At 48.3% G+C, this 18,891-nt stretch overlaps 1 protein-coding gene across 1 annotated transcript in view; it reads right to left on the reverse strand.

Annotated features, from left to right (window-relative positions):
- Positions 1 to 18,891, reverse strand: part of LOC128945571 (zinc finger protein 883-like) — a 71,899-nt gene that overhangs the window by 10,623 nt on the left and 42,385 nt on the right. Inside the window, exon 3 of the mRNA XM_054289306.1 lies at positions 699 to 1,366. Coding sequence (XP_054145281.1) covers positions 699 to 1,366 — 668 coding nt within the window. The remainder of the gene's footprint in view (positions 1 to 698; positions 1,367 to 18,891) is intronic.

An 18,891-nucleotide genomic window follows, 5' to 3' on the forward strand; every position in this document is an offset into this window, starting at 1 on the left:
GGGAGGGTCTTTGGTGGTCACTGGGGCAATAAATCAGGGGAGAGTATTGGGTGGTCCCTGAGGCAATTAAATATAGGGAGGGTCTCTGGTGGTCCCTGGATCCATGGAGACACTGAGAGAGAAACAGAGACAGCAAAGAGTGGCGGGAGAGAAAAGGGGACACCAAGACAATGAGCTGAGAAGGCAGCACTCTGCAAACAGAACTGCAACAGACTGAACATGAACGGGAGAGAAATCAGTAAGTCTCAGAATTTTATTTGCTGTCAAATACATCCGACACACCCAGCCCCACACAATCTCCATCCCACCACTCTAACTGAGATCCCACGACTCTAAATCACCTCCCAACCTCATCTCAGCCTGATGGCTGCGGAATCGAGTGAGTTTGGCGTGGGACTGAGTTTTTTGAGGTGGGTTTGAGCTCTTTTTGGGGTAAGATTGAGCTGTTTTCACTGGGATTTCAGTGGTTTTGAGGTGACAGATCCATTCCTCTTGGCTTCTGCAGTGCAAAGAGATGGAGAATAGAAAAAAATTAAGGTGAAATTAAAAGTAGAAGCAGCCAGCTGTGTTCTCAACATGGATCACAGGGAATGGGAGTGACCAGGGCTGTGCCCAAAGTGGCGGATGGAGCTGGAGCAGCGCACGAAGCTCTGCCCGCACTCGGGGCACTCACAGGGCTTCCCTTACTGGTGCCTCCGTTGGTGTTGGGTCAAGTCAGAGCTGCTGGAGAAGCTCTTCCCACACCGGGGACACTCGTAGGGCCTCTCCCCTGTGTGGATGCGCCGGTGTCTGATGAGGTTGCAGTTGTGCTTGAATCCCTTCCCGCAGTCGGGGCAGCGGAAGGGCCTCTCCTCTCTGTGAATCCGATAGTGCCGGAGGAGACAGGAGCTGGTCTGAAACCTCTTCCTGCATTTATCACACTCATAGGGCCTCTCCCCAGTGTGGATGCACCGGTGCTTGACAAGGGTGGAGTTGTCCTTGAATCCCTTCCCGCAGTCGGGGCATTGGAAGGGCCTCTCCTCTCTGTGAATCCGATAGTGCTGGAGGAGATGGGAGCTGGCCTGAAACCCCTTCCCACACTTGGAACACTCATAGGGCCTCTCCCCAGTGTGGGTCCTCTTGTGCGTGATCAGGCTGGAGCTCCGGCTGAAGCACATCCCACACTCGGAACACTTGTACGGCCTTTCTCCAGTGTGGATCCTCTGGTGCTGGTTCAGGTTGGAGCTCTGGCTGAAGCTCTTCCCACACTCCCCACACTCATAGGGCCGTTCCCCAGTGTGGATCCTCTGGTGCCTGATCAGGTCGCCTTTCCACCTGAAGCACTTCCTACACTCCCCACATGTGTGGTGTTTCTCCCCATCATGGAGCTGCTCATGGAGCACCAGCTCCCAGCTCTGGCTCCATCTCCGGCTGCCTTCCTGGCCCAGGCTGGCTGCTTCCCCCTCAGATCCCCGCCGGCTGCGTTTGCAGCCCCTCCTCGTGCGGCATCTCCGGGGCTTTTCCTCCCCGTTGGCTTCCTGCGCCGTGGAGCCGCTCAAAACGGCCACTGCCACGAGGTTCTGCCGCGGGCATTTGTCCTCCCTGCTCTCCATGCTCAGCTCCTGCTCTGGGGGAGGAAGGACAAGGACAGGATGGGATTTGCCTCCGTGCCACAGGCAAGGGCAAGGAGATCCCCCCAGGGCTGAGCTGCAGCCGGGGCCGTGCTGGGCTGGGAGATGGAGCAGCACAGAGGGGAAAGGGGCACTGACTTCCTCCTCACCTGCCTCAGTGTCCCGGGGCATCTTCCTCTTCTTCGCAGCCTCCCAGGCCTTGGCAATGGGAAATCCTGGTTTGGGGAAAACAAGGGATGAGCGCGTTTGTAGGAGTGTCGGGGGGTAGGACGGTTGGGATGGACGGAGACGAGAGAGCTCTGCAGCCAGGTCGTGGAACTTGCGGTTTATTGCAAAGGGCCTGGGTGCAGGGCCCTGATGGAGCCGCCAGGCACAGCTCGGAGCAGGGCCGAGAGAAGAGAGGGGTAGAGAGGGTGAGAGGGTAAGAGAGTAAGAGGAGAAGAGTGTAAGAGAGGAAGGGTCCCGTTACAATACAATAAATTTTCTTCTTTGTTGAATATTCTATTTCTCACTAACCAATCTGGTACCAGATGCAAATCCTACAGCATTTACATACAGCCTGTAAAAATCATTATATCACCATACTGTGTTACATTTTAAACCCTAAAAACTCCTCTTTGGACCCTTTCTATTGAGGTAGTGGGGTCTGCTCTGACCCTTGGATCTGTCTGCAAGCAGAGGGAATTGTTTCATCAAAAGGGGATTACCTTCAGTTGGGCCACACCATTGTTTTCCAGTTGTTCAATAACTGAGGTATCTCAAAGCTTGCTTTCATTTCAATCTTCCTTATACTTTTTATGTTCACAAAATCTTTTGCCAGACAATCGCATTTATAAGGCTTTCCTGTTTCATCTTCCCCAACACACACTGAGTTTGAAGGTTGCTCTGCCCAAGTCCATCTCTACAATCACTGGCCATCAGGGCTCCAGAAAAACCTCCCAAACACCCAGATTCAGCCCTGAAAAAGCCTCCCAGGAGTTCCCCGTCCCTGGTCCCTCCCCTCTGGTGTTCAGGGATTCCCCCCTGTCCCAGCTGCTCGGGGTCACGCTTGGATTGGGGGTCCCCCTTGTGCCCGGTGCCCACCCTGCCCAGGCTGCTGGCAGTCCCAGCAATGCCAAAAGCTCCCCCCACTTCACTCTCCCCATTTCGGGATGCTGGGGCTGTTTGGGCTCCTGGGCTCCCTTCTCCCCTCATTCCCTGCTTTCGCCTGTGAATGAGACAAGGACTGGTTCTCCCAGACCTGCCAAGTGAGTGCTGGAGTCTGCCACGCTGCGTTTCCAACTTTCCTCGAGGGAAGCAGCCAGTAAAGAGACACAGCGAGTGATAAGAAGAGTGAGAGAATCCCCCGGGTAACTGGGACTGGGTCTCAGAGAGGGGCTGGACCCTCCGAGGAAGGGAGCAGAGGAGTTTCTGAGCCCAATCCACTAGGAAACGGGACAAAAGGGGCTCCTAAAAAATCTGCTGGTTTGAGGGATAAGAGAGCCCAAGAGCATCCAGAATTAAAACCTGCTAGAACATTCTGTCATCTCTGCCTCGGGCAGAATAAACTGTAAAAGAACTCGCTGCGTCAGGCAGCATTTGTGAACAGGGGGAGACTCTGACATTCGGAGCTCAGATCCGTGTTCACCCAGCACTGAACCCGGGCTCGATGCTGACCCTTGGCTGTGGTAGCGTAGATGACCGAACTTCTGTCTTGCAGACAAATTAATAAATCTTTGCTAAATTTTCCTATAAGTTTGGCTCTCGATTTGATCATTTATAACAAAAGATACCTTATTGTTGTCTTGTTGTGTGTGAGAGTGAGTCACACACAAAATCAGCCTCAGCTTCCCAGGCGGGTGGGAAGGGTGGCTGTGGAAAGAGGAGTGTGTGACCCACAAATAAGCCATTGTTCTCCTGGGCGTGTGGGGGCTGTGGCATAAGGTACAGGTGACCTGCAAACGGGCCATTGTCCCCAGGGCGTGTGAGGGGGCCGTGGCTAAAGAGTGTGAGTGACACACAAATCAGCCTCACAGGTGAACGGCACCCGAGGCAGCAGAGTCAGGGCCCTCCAGGAGGCCCGGAGATACTGAGACCCAGAGGCCAACCCCAAGGCGAGGGGGGGCCATAGGGACCCGCGATTCTCTGTCAACAGGGATCCACTCTGTGTCCTGAGTGTGGGAAAGAATGTGTGGAAGTGAGTGAGAAATAAAAGTGAGTGAATGTATATGAATGAAAATATAGGTAATGTAGATTCTGTATTTTAAGCTTCACTATATCTCCTTGGAGGGAGGTGTATTGTACTGAAAGTAGTGTGAGAAAAAAGTTTTTTATTTTTCTGTGTGTAGTTGAAAGAAAAGTGGTATTTACGTTGTTAGTGAATGTGAAAAACAGAGGAAGAAGATTAATAGATAAGATCTTGAAAATGAGACAGAAAACCAGTAAGTTGCATACAGGGAAAAAAAAAAAAAAGAAATAATCCTTTGGGAGTTATGTTAGTTAACAGAGATACACCTCCTTACAAAAGGAGAAAATACAGGGTATGTAGTAGTTGATGGGAAAAACGTGCAAACTATGGAAAAAGGGAAATTAACCTTAAACTAGTAATCTCAAACTTGTGAATGATATACTTTAAAAAGAGCACTAGAATATTAAACACAAAATAAAGGAACTATATATACTGATTCAAGGTATGCCTTTAGAGTAGTACACACCTGTAAAAAATTTGGAAAGGAAAAAGATTGCTTAATTCAAGAAGAAAAGGACTAGTACATGAGGAACTTATTTTAGAGGTTTTAGAGGCATTACAATTACCTAAAAGAGATAGCTATAGTACATATTATGGAACTCCAAAAGGGAAAGACACCAGAAAGAAGAGGAAATAATTTGGTAGATCACAAAGCTAAGGATGCAGCAGAAAATGGAGCTGAAAGAGTTATGTTAATATTAACTTCAAATGAGGAAAACCCACAAATTCCAAAGTTTTGGAAAGCCAAGAAAAAAGAATTAAACAAGACAGGAAATGAACAAGATAAATCAGGGAAATGGAAACTTCATGATGAAAGACAATTACTTAATAAAATGTGCTTCTAGGAAAATATTAGAAGACATGCATCAAAAAACCCACTGGGGCACTCAAGCTTTGTGCGATCATTTATTAAGGAACTATGGGTGCATTGGGATTTTTGGATTTGCAAAGCAAGTAACTGAAAGATGCTTAATTTGCCAAAGGATAAATGAAAAAGTGATGAGAAAAACAACATTAGGAGGTCATGACTTAGCTCATCGGCCATTTCAAAGTATCCAAGCAGAAGTTTAGATTTGCTAGGCTCTGGATTTATTTGTAAAAAAACCCATTTAATCTAAAAGAAAGAGAATATGCCATATGCTAGACAGGAGATTTTAGAAGAATAAAAATCTTTAAAGGATGAGAAACCTCTGAGAAAAAAACAAGAAAAGACAAAGGGAAATGAAAGGCAGAGGAACAAAAGGAAAAATCAGAAAGAGAGTGGGATCCTCTGCAGGTCTTGCCCCCTCCGTTCGCGGCCCAGGCGCCTGTCCCGGGTCCCGGCTCACTGCCCGCCTCAGCTCCGCCTGCCCCGGTTTCCATCCCAGGTGCGGCCTCACTGCCCAGGGCAGCTCCACCTGCCCCGGCGCTATCGCTCAATTTGTTTGCCCTGCTCCAACTGCCTGGCCCGCAGCCGCTCTGCCGGCCATGCTGGGGAAGATGGGGGTTGCTCTCTCCTGCCGCCTGCTCCGAGGTCACCGTGCCCACTGCACCCAGGGGGAGTCCCAGCCATCCCATCCCCGGCTGCCCTGCCCGTGCCACCTGCGCTGGGCACCGCCGCTGCTGCCGGGCTCTCCCACCTGCCTTTGCTCTGCCGGGAGCTGCCAGATCAGCCGCCATCAGCCATGTGGGGGCTACCCATGCTCCGCCTCGGACTCCACGGGAAGATCCCCCTCTGGCGATTCCGGCAGCAGACCCTGCTCACACTCTGACCGAGCCTCGGCGGGATATCCTCCCCTGACCCTGTCCTGCTCTGAGTTACGTCCCCTTGGTAACCACATCTCCGTCTGTTCAGGGAAACTCTCTCTCTCTACAGGAAGCACCTTATTGAAACACTAGGAGCTCAGTTAAAAGGCAGCCCTCTCCAAATTCTTTCTCAAAACACAGGAGAAAGGCTATAGAAGGTAAAAAAGTGAAAGAGTTAGATGAAGGGATTGCTCTATTTCTGTTCAGAGAGGTTCCCATGGGAGGGATGCGCTGCCCCGCCCGAGCCACCAGCGCCCCGGCCGACCATGCCCGGAACTGCACCCAAGGGCAAAGCGCCACAGCCCAAAGGCCGGGACTGGGTCCGGGCTCTGTTTGCTCTCAGTGCCGCAGCTGTTGGTGTTTGTTTGCTTTATTATACACACTAGTAAAGAACTGTTATTCCTATTCCCATATCTTTGCCTGAGAGTCCCTTGATTTCACTAATCTAGAAATTAAGAGGGAGGCGGTTTGCATTCTTCATTCCAAGAGAGGCTTTTTCTGCCTTCCTGGGCAGACACCTCTCTTGTAAAGCAAGACAAGCACCCACAGGCACTGAGGGGGGCTGCAGGAGGGGCAGAAGAAGGCCCTGCAGCACTTGGGCACAAAGGCACAGCAGGTGAATGCAAGAAGGGAGCAGCAAAAGGCCAAGCTGAAGGCAAAGGCCAGGGCACAGTTCCTACAGCCCCTTAGGGATCAACCCCAGGGCCCAAGGGGGCCCCAGCATCCAGGGCATGGGCTTGGCCACAAGCACCTGGCAGAGGCATTGCCCTCCTCGGCAGGGGAGGGCCCACCCCACCCAAACAGCCCCTGGCAAGGAACCAGGGCTCCAGCTGCAGGGTACAAGGACACTGCAAGCACAGACAGCAGCACCCTCAGGACCAGCAAGTCCACCCCTTGATGGACATGGATTGGCAGGGCTGTCACAGCTCCCATCACACCAGGGACCCTCCACACTGGAGCCCTTGAGAACATTCAGGGTGGGTTTGCATTGAGAGGAGGCATTTCCTGATGGACACAGGGGCCTCTAAATCCATTCTGAATCTTAGATCTAAGGTGGGAAAATGCTAAAAATATGTTTCATTAGTGAGGGTATAAGTGGGAAAGATGTATGGTTTTATTCAATCACTTTTCGTAGATCCGGGAGATGGGTTTCAAATGCGTGAATTTTTATTTGCTCCTAATTGTTATCATAATTTACTGGGAAGGGATTTGATCACTAAACTCGTAACACAAATTTATATTATAAAAAGAGATACAGAGGCTGGTTCTCTTGTACCTCTGTGTCAAATGTCTGATGAGGCCGATCTGAAGTGAACCCAGAAGTGTGGGCAGCCCCAGGAAAATAGGGAAAATTAGATATGGAGCCTCTCCAAAGTACTCTGAAGCAACCAGTACAAGTGGTGTCTAAAAGTAACACCCTGTTCCAGCGGAGGGAAGGAAGGGGAATCAGACACAGCGCAGGTCACCGCCCCATGCTCAGCTCAACCCGCCCAGCTGTGGCTGCGTGTGAGAGCCTGGCACTGAAATGCCCTGAGCAGGAAGGCTTCAACATCTTCTGCTGACACCATGGCACCTAACAGGGGGGCAAAAGCAATTCTCACTGCTTCAGCAACCACTGGAGCAGATATCAAGGCACATTCTCCCACAGGAAGCTGGGCTGGCACTGAGCCTGCCCAGGCACTTTGCTGCTGCCAACACCCAGCCAGGACATCGGCTCCTGCCTAAGGAGTGCAAAGCAGCACCACTGGTGGCCAAGGGGCCCATGCCAAGTGTCCCTGAGGCCACAAACAGCCACCAGCACAGCTCAACACGGGGGACCCCTCAGCCTGGCCTCAAGGGCTCTGAAGCCCCGGAGATTTGCACTTCCCACCTGCAGCAGGAGGATGGGAGGCCGCCCCTGAGCCTGCCCTGAAGGCAACGCAGCAGCAGCCAGGGCTCCACAGCGGGCCAAGCCCCTGCGCCTGCCCACAGATCCTCGCCTGGAATCCTCTGCAATCCTGGCCACCCTCCTCTGCCTTCTCCAGCCACTGGGGCCAAGCCTTGCTGCCACTGCTGCAGCTTCAGCGCTGGCTGGGCCTGCACTGCCACAGCTGCTGGGGAACACCACGGCACAATTCCACTCTGGGGCTCACTGACACCCACACTCTGGGCTGCCTGCCATTGCACTGATGCAAAATGTACCGATTTTGATCCTTTTAAATCTTATTTCTCTGCTTAGGCTTGGTTTGTCTTTGCCTTTGGGAAATGAATTTTAAAGCTTTTATTTAAAGGGTGTTATACCAGTCAATGGAGATGAGTTTAACATCCCAACAGACTGGGAATACCCAGCAGCAAACAACAACCAACAACTACCCCAGGCACTGCCTCCAGCAGAGCTGGAGACACCCGGGCTGGAAAAGGCTGAGAAGGAAATCCAGGAGTGTGGAGACCTAATTCACATCAGAGGGGAAGAAATCCGGGTCCAACAGGAAACCAAATACTAAAAACTTACACAACTTGGAAGCAATGAACATTAAAGCAGTGGATTTAGATTGGTTCAGACTACATAAAGTTTAGGAAAAATCTAGTAAAACTCACATGCCATGGAATGATTTTCTCTGCACAGCTGGGCTATTTGTGAAAGAAATTATTTCTGTTGCACATCCTGGCCAGAACTAAGGAATGCTTTGACTCTCTAACACTAAAGTGATTCTTGGAGAGTTTTTGTTTTCCCGGCGGTTTCAGTGACAAAATTACAACATGAGAAAAACTTTTCATAATATTCCCACTTTATATTGTCAGGTAGGTTTGGGACAGAAGTGTGAGAATCAAGTTTTGGTCTGGATTTTTCCACGTTCTCCTTTATGGGGCATTTGCAAAATCGAAGAGATTTAACTGTAATACTTTGAACATAAATAGTTAATACTTTTTTTTAAAAAACCATATTCTTGGAGGGCCACATGTGACTCACCAGATGGCTGCCCTGGAAGAGAAGCTTCATTCCAGACAGCCTGCAGAGGAGCTTTAGAAATGCAAATGAACACTGCTGGGCAAAGTGTGGACAATGTACCTGGGTCCCTTGCCTGGGGCAGGAATTGGGCTGATTCCCTCTGCCCCTCACCCCAAGCTCTGCTTGCTGGCACTGATGGAATTTGCACAGCTCAAGGCAGAGCCCAGGGTGAGTGAAGTAAAGTGAAAAATTTCCAGGATAGAAATCCATTTTAATTTAAGTGAAATGTACGTTTTTGAGTTGAGTCTGTAGTTAGAAACCATAGTTATTTAGCCAGACTGGAAGCCCTAAGCTGAGTGAAGTTACTTCAGCGAAGGATAAAGGGGGGAGAGAGAAGATGATAGAAGGAGAGAGAGACTGCTGTAAGGGCAAGTCAACCTGACCTCGGAATTTTTTCTGATACAAAGGAACTAGTGGTAAATGTCACACGAAACCCATAAAAATGAATATGTATGAACCTATTGTGAAACTGTATGCATATGTATTTCAGAGAGAGAAAAAAAGAGACCTGAAGTTCTCAGAGGTACGCATGCCTTTTTTGAAGAGAGCAATCTCCGCATGCATCCAGAGCTGTAATAAACATACCAACTTTACAACTTTGACAAAGTTGTAGAGTTTTCTTCTTTTCTCCGCAAAACATTATGGCGAGCCAAGGCAGGAGTTCTCTGTCCCTACCTGGGCGGGGGGATAGACAGACCTCCAAGGCGCTCCCTAAGATTTTTTTCCTGGTGGGGCTCTGCTCGTCTCGACTTGCTTCCTGCAAGGACAAACAAGGACCTGCTGGCCTGCGGAGGAGAATACGGTATGTACTGAGGGGCCCCCAGGTAAAAAGAGAGCTAGGGAGTAAATCACTCAGAGACATCTGGGTGTAGCTGGTGAAGCAGCTGGATTAGAGATGGGAGTTCATTGTTCTGATAGAGCAGCCGCTAGCGACCCTGGGAGTGGGTCGAATGAATCTCTGTATGCGTGTGTGTGTCAAACACTGTGTCACTGTATGGTTAATGCATTGTGTGGTCAGTGCACTGTGTTTCTAATCGTGCAAGTGTATCAGTGTATGCTGTATAAAAGAAAGTAGATCTACAGTGCCCTACAGTGCAGGGGAGTGAGTACTACCCGTGTTTGAAGCAGCCGAGTGAGGCCTGAGGCGCCGGCTGCAGCAGGCTGCGGGGGTAGGGAGAGAAGTGTCCCGCGGAGAAGCGGGTGGAGAAACGTCAGTGACGGTATTAATTGTGTTTAAATGTAGTGATTTGTGTAGATTTGGTACATTTTAACCGTGACTACGAGCTCAGAGAGTTCCTTTGCCCTGAATGTTTGGACTTGATCTCTGGACTGTGTGCTGTTATTTTGATTTGTGTCCAGGGAAAACTGATGTGAGTAAATGCTGAATTATGGTATGCTGTGTTGTGTTGAGAAAAGTGGGCACTTTGAGAGATATGCCCTTTCCCAGTGATTTTGTGCGGTGATTTTCTTCCACTGTATTGTGGTAATTTGATTCTCGGATTGTATAGTGGCGTTTGTGGAGATTTTAAGATTTTCTTTGCAACAAGAGTAGCATTTTACACAGAAGAACTATGGTATGGTGATTTATGTTTAACTATAGTAAAGCAAATTAAAGGAATTCCAAGAATTCTCCCCTCACAGCAATTCAAGCCCTGGCTCTAGTGAATTTGAGATAAAGGGGGGGGTGCATGTGTCTGTGTCTGTGTCTGTGGGCGTATCAGAGTTTCTGCTGTGACAAGCACAGCCTTTTTGCAAGGCAGTAAAATGAGTGTAAGTAGACACAGTGCTTAATTAGATTGTGCAAGAAGAGAACTAGAAAAGACTGATATTTTGTTAAATGGAGTTTAGATAGAAGAGATGAATGAGTTTATGAGACTTCAGCTGGTACTATAGTAAGTCTGGACTGGGAACAGCCTGCTGTAGGGATTTAGAGTTCTCTGTAAAAAACAGAATACCTGCCTCTGTGAGCAATTCCTTCGGTGCATCAAGAGGCTGGCATGCTGCATGGGTATTATTGCAGTGCAGTGTTTGTGAGAAACGCTGGTATTGCTGTTCTAATAAGTGTCAGGGCACATGCCCCGAGTGTAAATTAAAGGTTTCTGATCAAGCTGATTCAGAACCTAAGATCTTAAAGCTCGTGTGTGAGAAATCACATCTGATATCTGCCACCTGGAGCTGTGTGTGTGTGTGTAGGAGGAAGACTGAGAAACTACTGTGAAGCTTTGTAAAGAGAAGATTGGGTGGAAGCGAGATAGGGCAAGGAGAAAGAGATAATGAGAACTGACCAGAGCAAAGAGGTTGCTCAACTAGCCCCTTTTAGGAGGGGCTCACTGGGAGAAGGCTGCCAGTAGGAGCAGCTCAGAAAATAAAAAGATTTATAATACTTCATTGCAGTTAACACTGTTTTAAAATAGGAAGGTAAAGGGGATGGGGTTTTGTATGCTGATATGTCTTTTTGTTTTAAGAAATCACCCAGAATGGCAAAGAGACTGTGAGATCAGACCGCCCTCTGGTCTTGGCCCTTGAAAAGGAAAGACAAGGCAAAGAGAAAGCAAATCAAATGTGTTGTTCAGCATGCAGCATAAGATAGCAACGTATGAAATCAAACAAAGATTATCATGCTGAAATGCAAAGCGATTACAGTTCGCAAAATGAGTACATATGATTTGTTGAAGGCTCCTCCTAAGATAAGGGGGGAAGGATAAAGATGACCTCCCTAAAAGGGAAGAAGGCTTAGGCTCCAAAATATACCCACTCGAACCCATCCCCCTCCTGGCAGTTCAATTTCATCCAGAACTAGGATGTAACAGACCCCTCTGCAAGAGGCAGTGAGATCAGAAGAAAGAAAAGGGTAGAATTTTAGTCAACACAAGGGCCATACATTCAGTTTTAAATAAAGCTTTAGTACTTGTGGAGAATGTTTAGGTTGTAGTGCAGGGAACAACTGGTCAGTCTGAGAAGGCATACTTCTGCATACCCTTAAAGTAACATGTGTACTATGTGTACTTAGAAGCTTTTGTACAATTCGCTCAATTCGCTAAACATTCTCAAATGAGAAAGGTTACTCTGGAGGCAAATGACATAAAGATGTCAGGCTTAACATTAACAGCCATTGAAATTAAGGAAGACATTAGTAAAGAGATACTAGAAAAAGTAAATAAGAGTTTTTGAGTGTATGAGCCTCTGCTGTACCAGGAAGGGTGAAAAATGCCCTCACATAGCAATCAAGCTTAAGGAAAGAACACAACCAGTGAGAATTGAGCAGTACCCTCAAAAGGAAGGTAGGGAAGGAATCAGTCCAATAATTGATAGTACTTGATTGAGGGCTGTCAATAAAACAACACAGAATTTATACCCTGTGGTAGCAAATCCATATACTTTACTAACTTGTTTAACACCTGAGCTAATCTGGTTCACTGTTTTAGGCCTAAGAGAGGCCTTCTTTTCCCTCCCTATCCACAAAGCCAGACAGAAAACTTTTGCATTCAAACACAGCTAATATGGTCCATGTGCCTGAAGGCTTCAAAATTCCCCACTCCGACTGGAGAACAGCTTGCAAAGACCCAGAGTCCCGAGAAGCTCCACAAGAGGAAAGGAGGCTGTTGCAGTACGTGGATGATCTTCCAGTAGCCACTCGGACGAGAGAAGCCTGGACAGTAAGCCTTTTGAATTTCCTAGGACTCCAAGGATGCAGAGTTTCAAAGAAAAAGGCACAGGTAGTGAAACAGAAGGTAATCTACCTGGGGTAAGAAGTGAGTGCTAAGCAGCAGACTTTAAGGCAGGGAAGCCCTATGCCAAACCCCAAAACCACAGACAACGAAGGAACTCCCAACCTTCTTAGGCATGGCAGGGTGGTGCCGGCTGTGGGTTTATAGTTATGCACTGCTCGTCAGACCCCTCTATGCTCTTATTGCCAATGGAAACAGAGATCTCTAGTTGACAAAAGGAGCCACACGGGCCTTTCACCAGCTAGATAGTGTCCTTATGTCAGCTCCAGCCTTGAGACTTCCAGATGTAAGTAAACCATTCTTTCTATTTTCCCATGCAAGGAATTGCCCTGGGAATACTGGCTTAGGACTTGGGTCCATACCGAAGGGCAGTTGCTTACTTCTCTAAGCAACTAGATGCAACAGCCAAAGGATGGCCAGGTTGCCTCAGAGGTGTAGCAGCAGTTGTGCTGAATATTCAAGAAGCACCCAAGTCTACCCTAGGACAAAAATGACTGTGCTAGTGTCCCACACAGTGTCCACAGTACTGGAAGTAAAGGGTGGCCACTGGCTTTCACCACAGAGGTTTCTGAAATACCAGGCCATCATGGTAGAGCAAGATGATGTAGAGATAGTGGTGACTAATATTGTCAACCCAGCTTCTATTCTTAGTGGAATCAAGGAGAAGCAGTACACCATGATTGCCTAGAGACCATTGAAGCAACCTACTCCTGCTGCCCAGACTTAAAGGACACTCCTTTGGACGATGCAAAGACCTGGCTCACTGAGGGGAGCAGCTACATTGCCAGCGGAAAGCGACATGCAAAGTACACAGTGACTACCTGCAGAGAGGTAATAGAGTCTGGACCCTTACCAACAGGTACCTCTGCACAGAAGGCTGAGATAAATGCATTGACCCATGCCTTAGAAACAGCAAAAGGCATTCAGAGTCGTGCATGCGCATGGAGCCATCTGGAAGGAGAGGGGACTGCTGCCCTCACAAGGGAAGAAGAGACAATCCGGCTGCTGGAAGCAGTTCAGCTACCTGAAAAAGCATATTAAGGCACACCAGAGAGTGAGCTTAAAATTGGAGGAAAGAAATGAGCGGGTGGATGGAGAGGCAAAGAAAGCAGCAAAGAGTGAGGTAATTATGGACAGATTTTCCTCGAAGGTAAGCCATAATACAATAATACTAATCAAAACAGACATACAACTACAAGGGTTGCGTCACCCTGGTTTTTTAGGATTTTCTATGCCTTCTGATGTTGACATTCTTGTAGTGCACTTTCTCACACACTTTCTGTAAATAACTCATTGTTTTGCATTCCTTGATGGAGGAGGAGAGAGTTGATGGACTGTTGGTTTAACCAGTGTCATTGGAGAGGTGTCACTGTCACCCTCCAATCCGCTGTCACTTTTGTAAAACTATAAATATTGGAGTCAGAAAATAAACTGCCCTTTTTTCCTTCACCTTGAGAACGGTGGTGTGCTTGTGTTCTTTCGTGTCCTACAGCGACATCTGGTGACCGCCCAAGTGCTGCTCACCACCTTTACTGCAATCAAGATTAAGGAACAAAGCACCTAGATCGATCATTCCCGAGTGAAGAAGGCTCCTGAGGGACTTTAGAAAGTTACAATGGGTAACAACAAACTGAAATTAAAACTTTCTCAAGAAAATAAATAGAGTGTGAGTAAAATGATAAGCACAGTGTAATAATCCCCCAAAGAACAGAACGACTTGTCGTTGAAATAGATAATCAAGTAGGTGTAGCTTAGAGAGTTGTGTCATTTATGATTATTGCTGTAACCACAGCTAATGCAGCACCACTTCCATATCATGTGACTAGTATGTAAGTGCCAAGGGAAAGCCTATGATTTTAACTCCCAAAGTCTCTGGGTCAAATGCTAAAAATTACAAATGCAACTGTGTAAGAAAGAAGAAATATTTGGGGGATGTAAATCTGTGTTTGTCCAAGACAGATTCCATGAATCTCATCAAGAATCCTAAATACCATGACAAATGCTTAATTAAGTGCACTGGGTTCAGACTTAGATACAGAGCGAAGTATTTATCACTTTGAAATGCATCCTATTAACCAGACAACCTTGCCTGTGTATACAAGACAAGGTTGTATCTGCCTCAGAGCAGCATGCCCCACTATAATAGTAGATGAGATCACAGTGAAGGAAACTCAATTTAACTTGTGCATTTGTAACTTTGTCAAAATCAAAGGATGTGCTTTTTCCTATCAGGCACCTGTCGTATCATACCAACATAGAAAGGCGAATTTGATCACTGTCCAAGAAATATTGCCTGTGCCCATAGGGATGAACTTAACTTTGGTTACCAAATTGTTAAAACATTATGAATTAAAGAAAATTCTTAAAAAAGTTAAAGATAAAAGGAAAAGAACTTTGATTACAATACACCATGACACAGAGACTATACGGAAAGTATTTAAAAGGTTGGAAAAAGGCCCATCCCATCATTAGTGGGATGTGCTTTGTGAGCAGTCTCCAATGGCAGCTGACTTGCTCAATACCTTCATTCATCCAATTATTGTTTTACTTCTCTTGGTTAGTATAAGTTTGATTTTGTCTATTACAGTACTTATTTAGAATTAGAGACTGTTGCAGCAAGTAGCAGCTTTAACTTCACTATCGAGAACAGATGGTACGGTTTTAAGAAACACTACATAAGTTGGCTAGACAAAGAAGAATCTATATGTTAGTGAAAGAATTTACCAACCTTAAAGAAGGAGTAGGGATTGAATTATGATTTAAAAAATTTAAGATTTTAGCTGAGGGTTAGAACCAATTCATATTGAAGTCAGATACACCAACAACTGGTTAATGATTATTAGATGCTTAAGTTAAAGCTAATTGTTACATTATGAGCTCATTAGTAGAAGGAAGAGGAGCAAGTGAACCAATATAGGAACATATTGAAACCAGCAGAACAATGCCCAGCACCTGGACTCTGTGTCAATCCATCACGAAGCAGGGGGCCTTGGATTGTGCCAGAGGATCACAGAGACCTGACCAAGACCTTCCTGACTTCATCCCTGGGACCACTGACCCAATTTGGGACCACTGACCCAATTCAAGAGAAGAATTGCGCACACGTGAAGGACTAATAATCTCATTTTAATACAAAGCGTCGATGGGAGGTGCTGGGGTTATGCATATATATTATTTTGGGAAATAAACAGAAGGCAAAAATCCTTGTGTGGTGCAGTCACGCATTTCAAGAATGACCCCTTTCCAGGCCACCCACCAGCGTAATAAACATACCACTTTCTAACTTTAACTAGTTAGAGAGTCTTTGTCCCTGATTTTCAGTTTTAATGATTAAGTGGCAATGCTATAGACCCAAAACTGACTACATCTGGGACTGCACAAAAGATTATGTGCATACAAAATAATAAGAAAGACCACTTGGAAGAAGCAAAAATTATTTATGAAAAAAAAAAGCAAATAATGGAGGATAGAAAAAAAGAAATACTGCTCAAGCCAAATTATTTGTAAAAAGGGAAGAGGAAAGATTATTATAGGTGCTTATTATATTGTTATATTAAGAGGAATCTTATATGTACAATGTTAAAATAACTTTGCTTTTATTTCTGCTGTTAATAAAAACTTAGACCTAGTAGTAGTGGTAGCTGATCTAGTTAGGAGTGAACTGTCTGTTTGGTCGGGATAACATCCAGTGAACACGTCATGAGCACCCTGCTATTGACATGCCAACTATCAGCATCTGCCGTCTGAAGAAAGTGTGGACCAAGGCCCAGAGTGGAAGTGATCAAGAGAGGGAACCAAAACCACAGCCAAGAAACACACATGCTCTAAAAAGGCAGAGCTGAGGAGGAGCCATGCTAAACAGTTCCTGAAATGTGTAAACTAGATGATGGATATGCATAAGAGTCTATGAATACACAACAGGCTGATGTAATAGAAATGGTATAAAAAGGGTGTTTCCCAAACTAGCAGGGGTGCTCTTGGCTTAGTACCAAGATGCACTGAGCAGTAATTTTTGTTTTACTGTCTCTATCTCCTACTGTCCTTTATTGAAGTTTTAAATTTTAACAGGAAAGTGAACCGTGTTTTTCACAAGGGAATATGGAACCTTAACGTGTATCGGTCCCTGGTTGCCAACTGCTGGTCGTAGTGGGGATTGTAAAACCGGTTCTTTTCTCTTTTTTTATCTTGTACGTTTCACTATGGGGCTACACTCTTTGATGGCTTTTCTCACGATCTTCCCCCTCCTTCGCTTGCTCAAGGCTGCAATGAGTTCATCAATTTCACCTTCCTCGGAGCTGCTGGAGCAGGAGCTCTCTGGTTCGGCTGACCCTGTTGTACCATATAATCTATTTTGCCGACCCCCGATCCCAGGGAGCCCCACGCGGGATTTGCTGCGTCTTTTAACCCGGGCTGCGCGTCCGCCCGCACCGGTGACGTCATCCCCTGAAGCCGCTGTCCGGCGTTCACGGTTGCCATGGAAACTCACAGGGCTGGGGGCGGAGAGACCCCGCCCCCATGGGAGGTTCCCTCTCCGCCCTCCCGGCACAAGGCTCCGCCCCCGGCTCCTCCTCCTCCTCTCGGGGCGGTGCTGTGGGCGGTGCCCGCCATCCATCCCCTCCCCTCTCCCGGCCCAAGGCTCTGCCCCGGCTCCTCCTCCTGGCCCAGGGCCGGTGCCATCCCTGCCTGGCCGCGCTCGCCTTTCTCCTCCTTCCCCGGCTGGGCCCCGTCTGAGCTGCGCCTCCCCCGCCCCGCGATCGTGTCGGCGGTGGCGGCGGGGGGGGGCGCGCCTTGGCCCGGACCCGACCGACCCCACCGTCAGGGCGGGAGCGACTCGATCTAAGCCTTCTTCCTCCCTTGTTTTACTTTTGTTTGCCAATATTGGCTCTTTTTTCCTTTTCCCCCCTTTTCCCTTTCAGACTAAGGGATGCTCTTCCTTTTGCTTTGCTGCGGGACTCCCCTGACATGCTGGCACCATAAAGAGCCTCGCATACTCCAGCTCACCTGAGCACCCTGTAGTTATCCTCGCGTCTGCGGGAAATCAAACTTTATATTAATGTCTTATCCCAACTACCAAACTCGGGAGTCTGATTGTCCTCTAGTTCATACCGCGGCCAGATCTTTTCTGAGAGTCCAATAAGTTTGCATTTGAAAAACAAGGCTCCCCCCGGTAAGGGCTCCCCAGTTTCTCAGTGCTAATCCCAGGGCACTGTCTCTCGGGATACTATCACTACAGCACTCGCAGCAGAATATACACACGGCATTTAACAGGTTTGAGTTGAAATTAAAAGAACCAGCGAGAGAGAGAGACAGCGAGATTCCGATCGCGGCGCTCCGGAGCGGCGGTGCGGAAACGATCCCTGCGCCAGCACTGCCGGCCCCAGGCCAAGCCCAGCCCCGCAATCCAACCCCGCTGCTCACAGCGCCCGCCCTCCCTGGCCCGGGGCACAGCGAGCCCCGCACCCGCTGCGCTCCCGAGCACAAAACGCCCCTTCCCACCGCGCTCACCCGATAAACACAGCGCCCCTGCAGCCGCTCACGCCTCTCTCGCTCCTCCCGAGCTTCTCGGCCTCCCGCACCCTCTGCCCCGCACCTGGGCCCCGCCAGTGCCGCGGGCTGGGGGCAGCAGCTGCACCTTCCTCTGCCTCTGCTCCAGCCCTGCCCAGGTGCCTCGGCTCCCTTCGTGCTCGCCACAAACTGAGGCCTTCCCAAGGCTGACTTAGAACAGAGGCCAGACACGGTTACACAATAAAGCAGGCATTTGTTAAAAGGCCTCCGTGGATACACCTTGGGCAGAACAAGAGCCCAGCCAGGGCTACACCCAAGATGGACCAAAATGGCCACAAAATGGACGGCCGGTCACGAGGTCTGTCACTTTTATAAGTTCTGCTCCATTTGCATGTTGGAGTTAATTGTCCAGTTATAGCTTCAGATGATGAAGTCCCATCCTTATCGTTTTTCTCTCTTCAGTGCCCGTTGTTTATGCTCTTGGGCCTGACGTTTGGATTATTTGTCCTTGGGTTCCCAGCTAGCGCAGGAATTGTTTTGTCTCCCTGCTCTGTGAACAGAGCTCAGCATCCCTTAAAATGAAGCCCAGACCCACAGAGTAAAGCAGCACAGAACCTGAAAAACAGAAAAGCAAAAACCTGAGGCATCAAATTGATGGGACCCCCTCACACTCACCAGACCCCCCCCATGGCACTCCTCGCCCCTCCCATTGATTGAAACCCCCCTCCAGAACACTCCCAGGCCCGAGCCCCTCGCTGCCCCTGTGCCCCAGGCCCATTTTCTCACCTGGGAAACCCCAAATCTTTGGGAATTCTCAACTGGGAAACCCCAAATCCCTGGAAACCTCACCTGGGATCCCCAAAGCCTCTCCTGGGACCTCCAAACCTTCCAGGATCCCCCCAACACCCCCAGGACCCTCCAAACTTTATCTGGGATTCCCCCAAACTCCCCCGGGAGCCCCCAAACTCCACCTGGGATCCCCCAAAACCCTTCCAGAATCCCCCCAAAGGAGCCCCCAAGCTCCACCTGGGATCTCCAACCCCCCCC

This window comes from Melozone crissalis, unplaced genomic scaffold (assembly GCF_028551555.1).
Source record: "Melozone crissalis strain CALT ecotype California unplaced genomic scaffold, PUWL_Pcris_2 ptg000066l_1, whole genome shotgun sequence".
Lineage (NCBI taxonomy): Eukaryota > Metazoa > Chordata > Aves > Passeriformes > Passerellidae > Melozone > Melozone crissalis.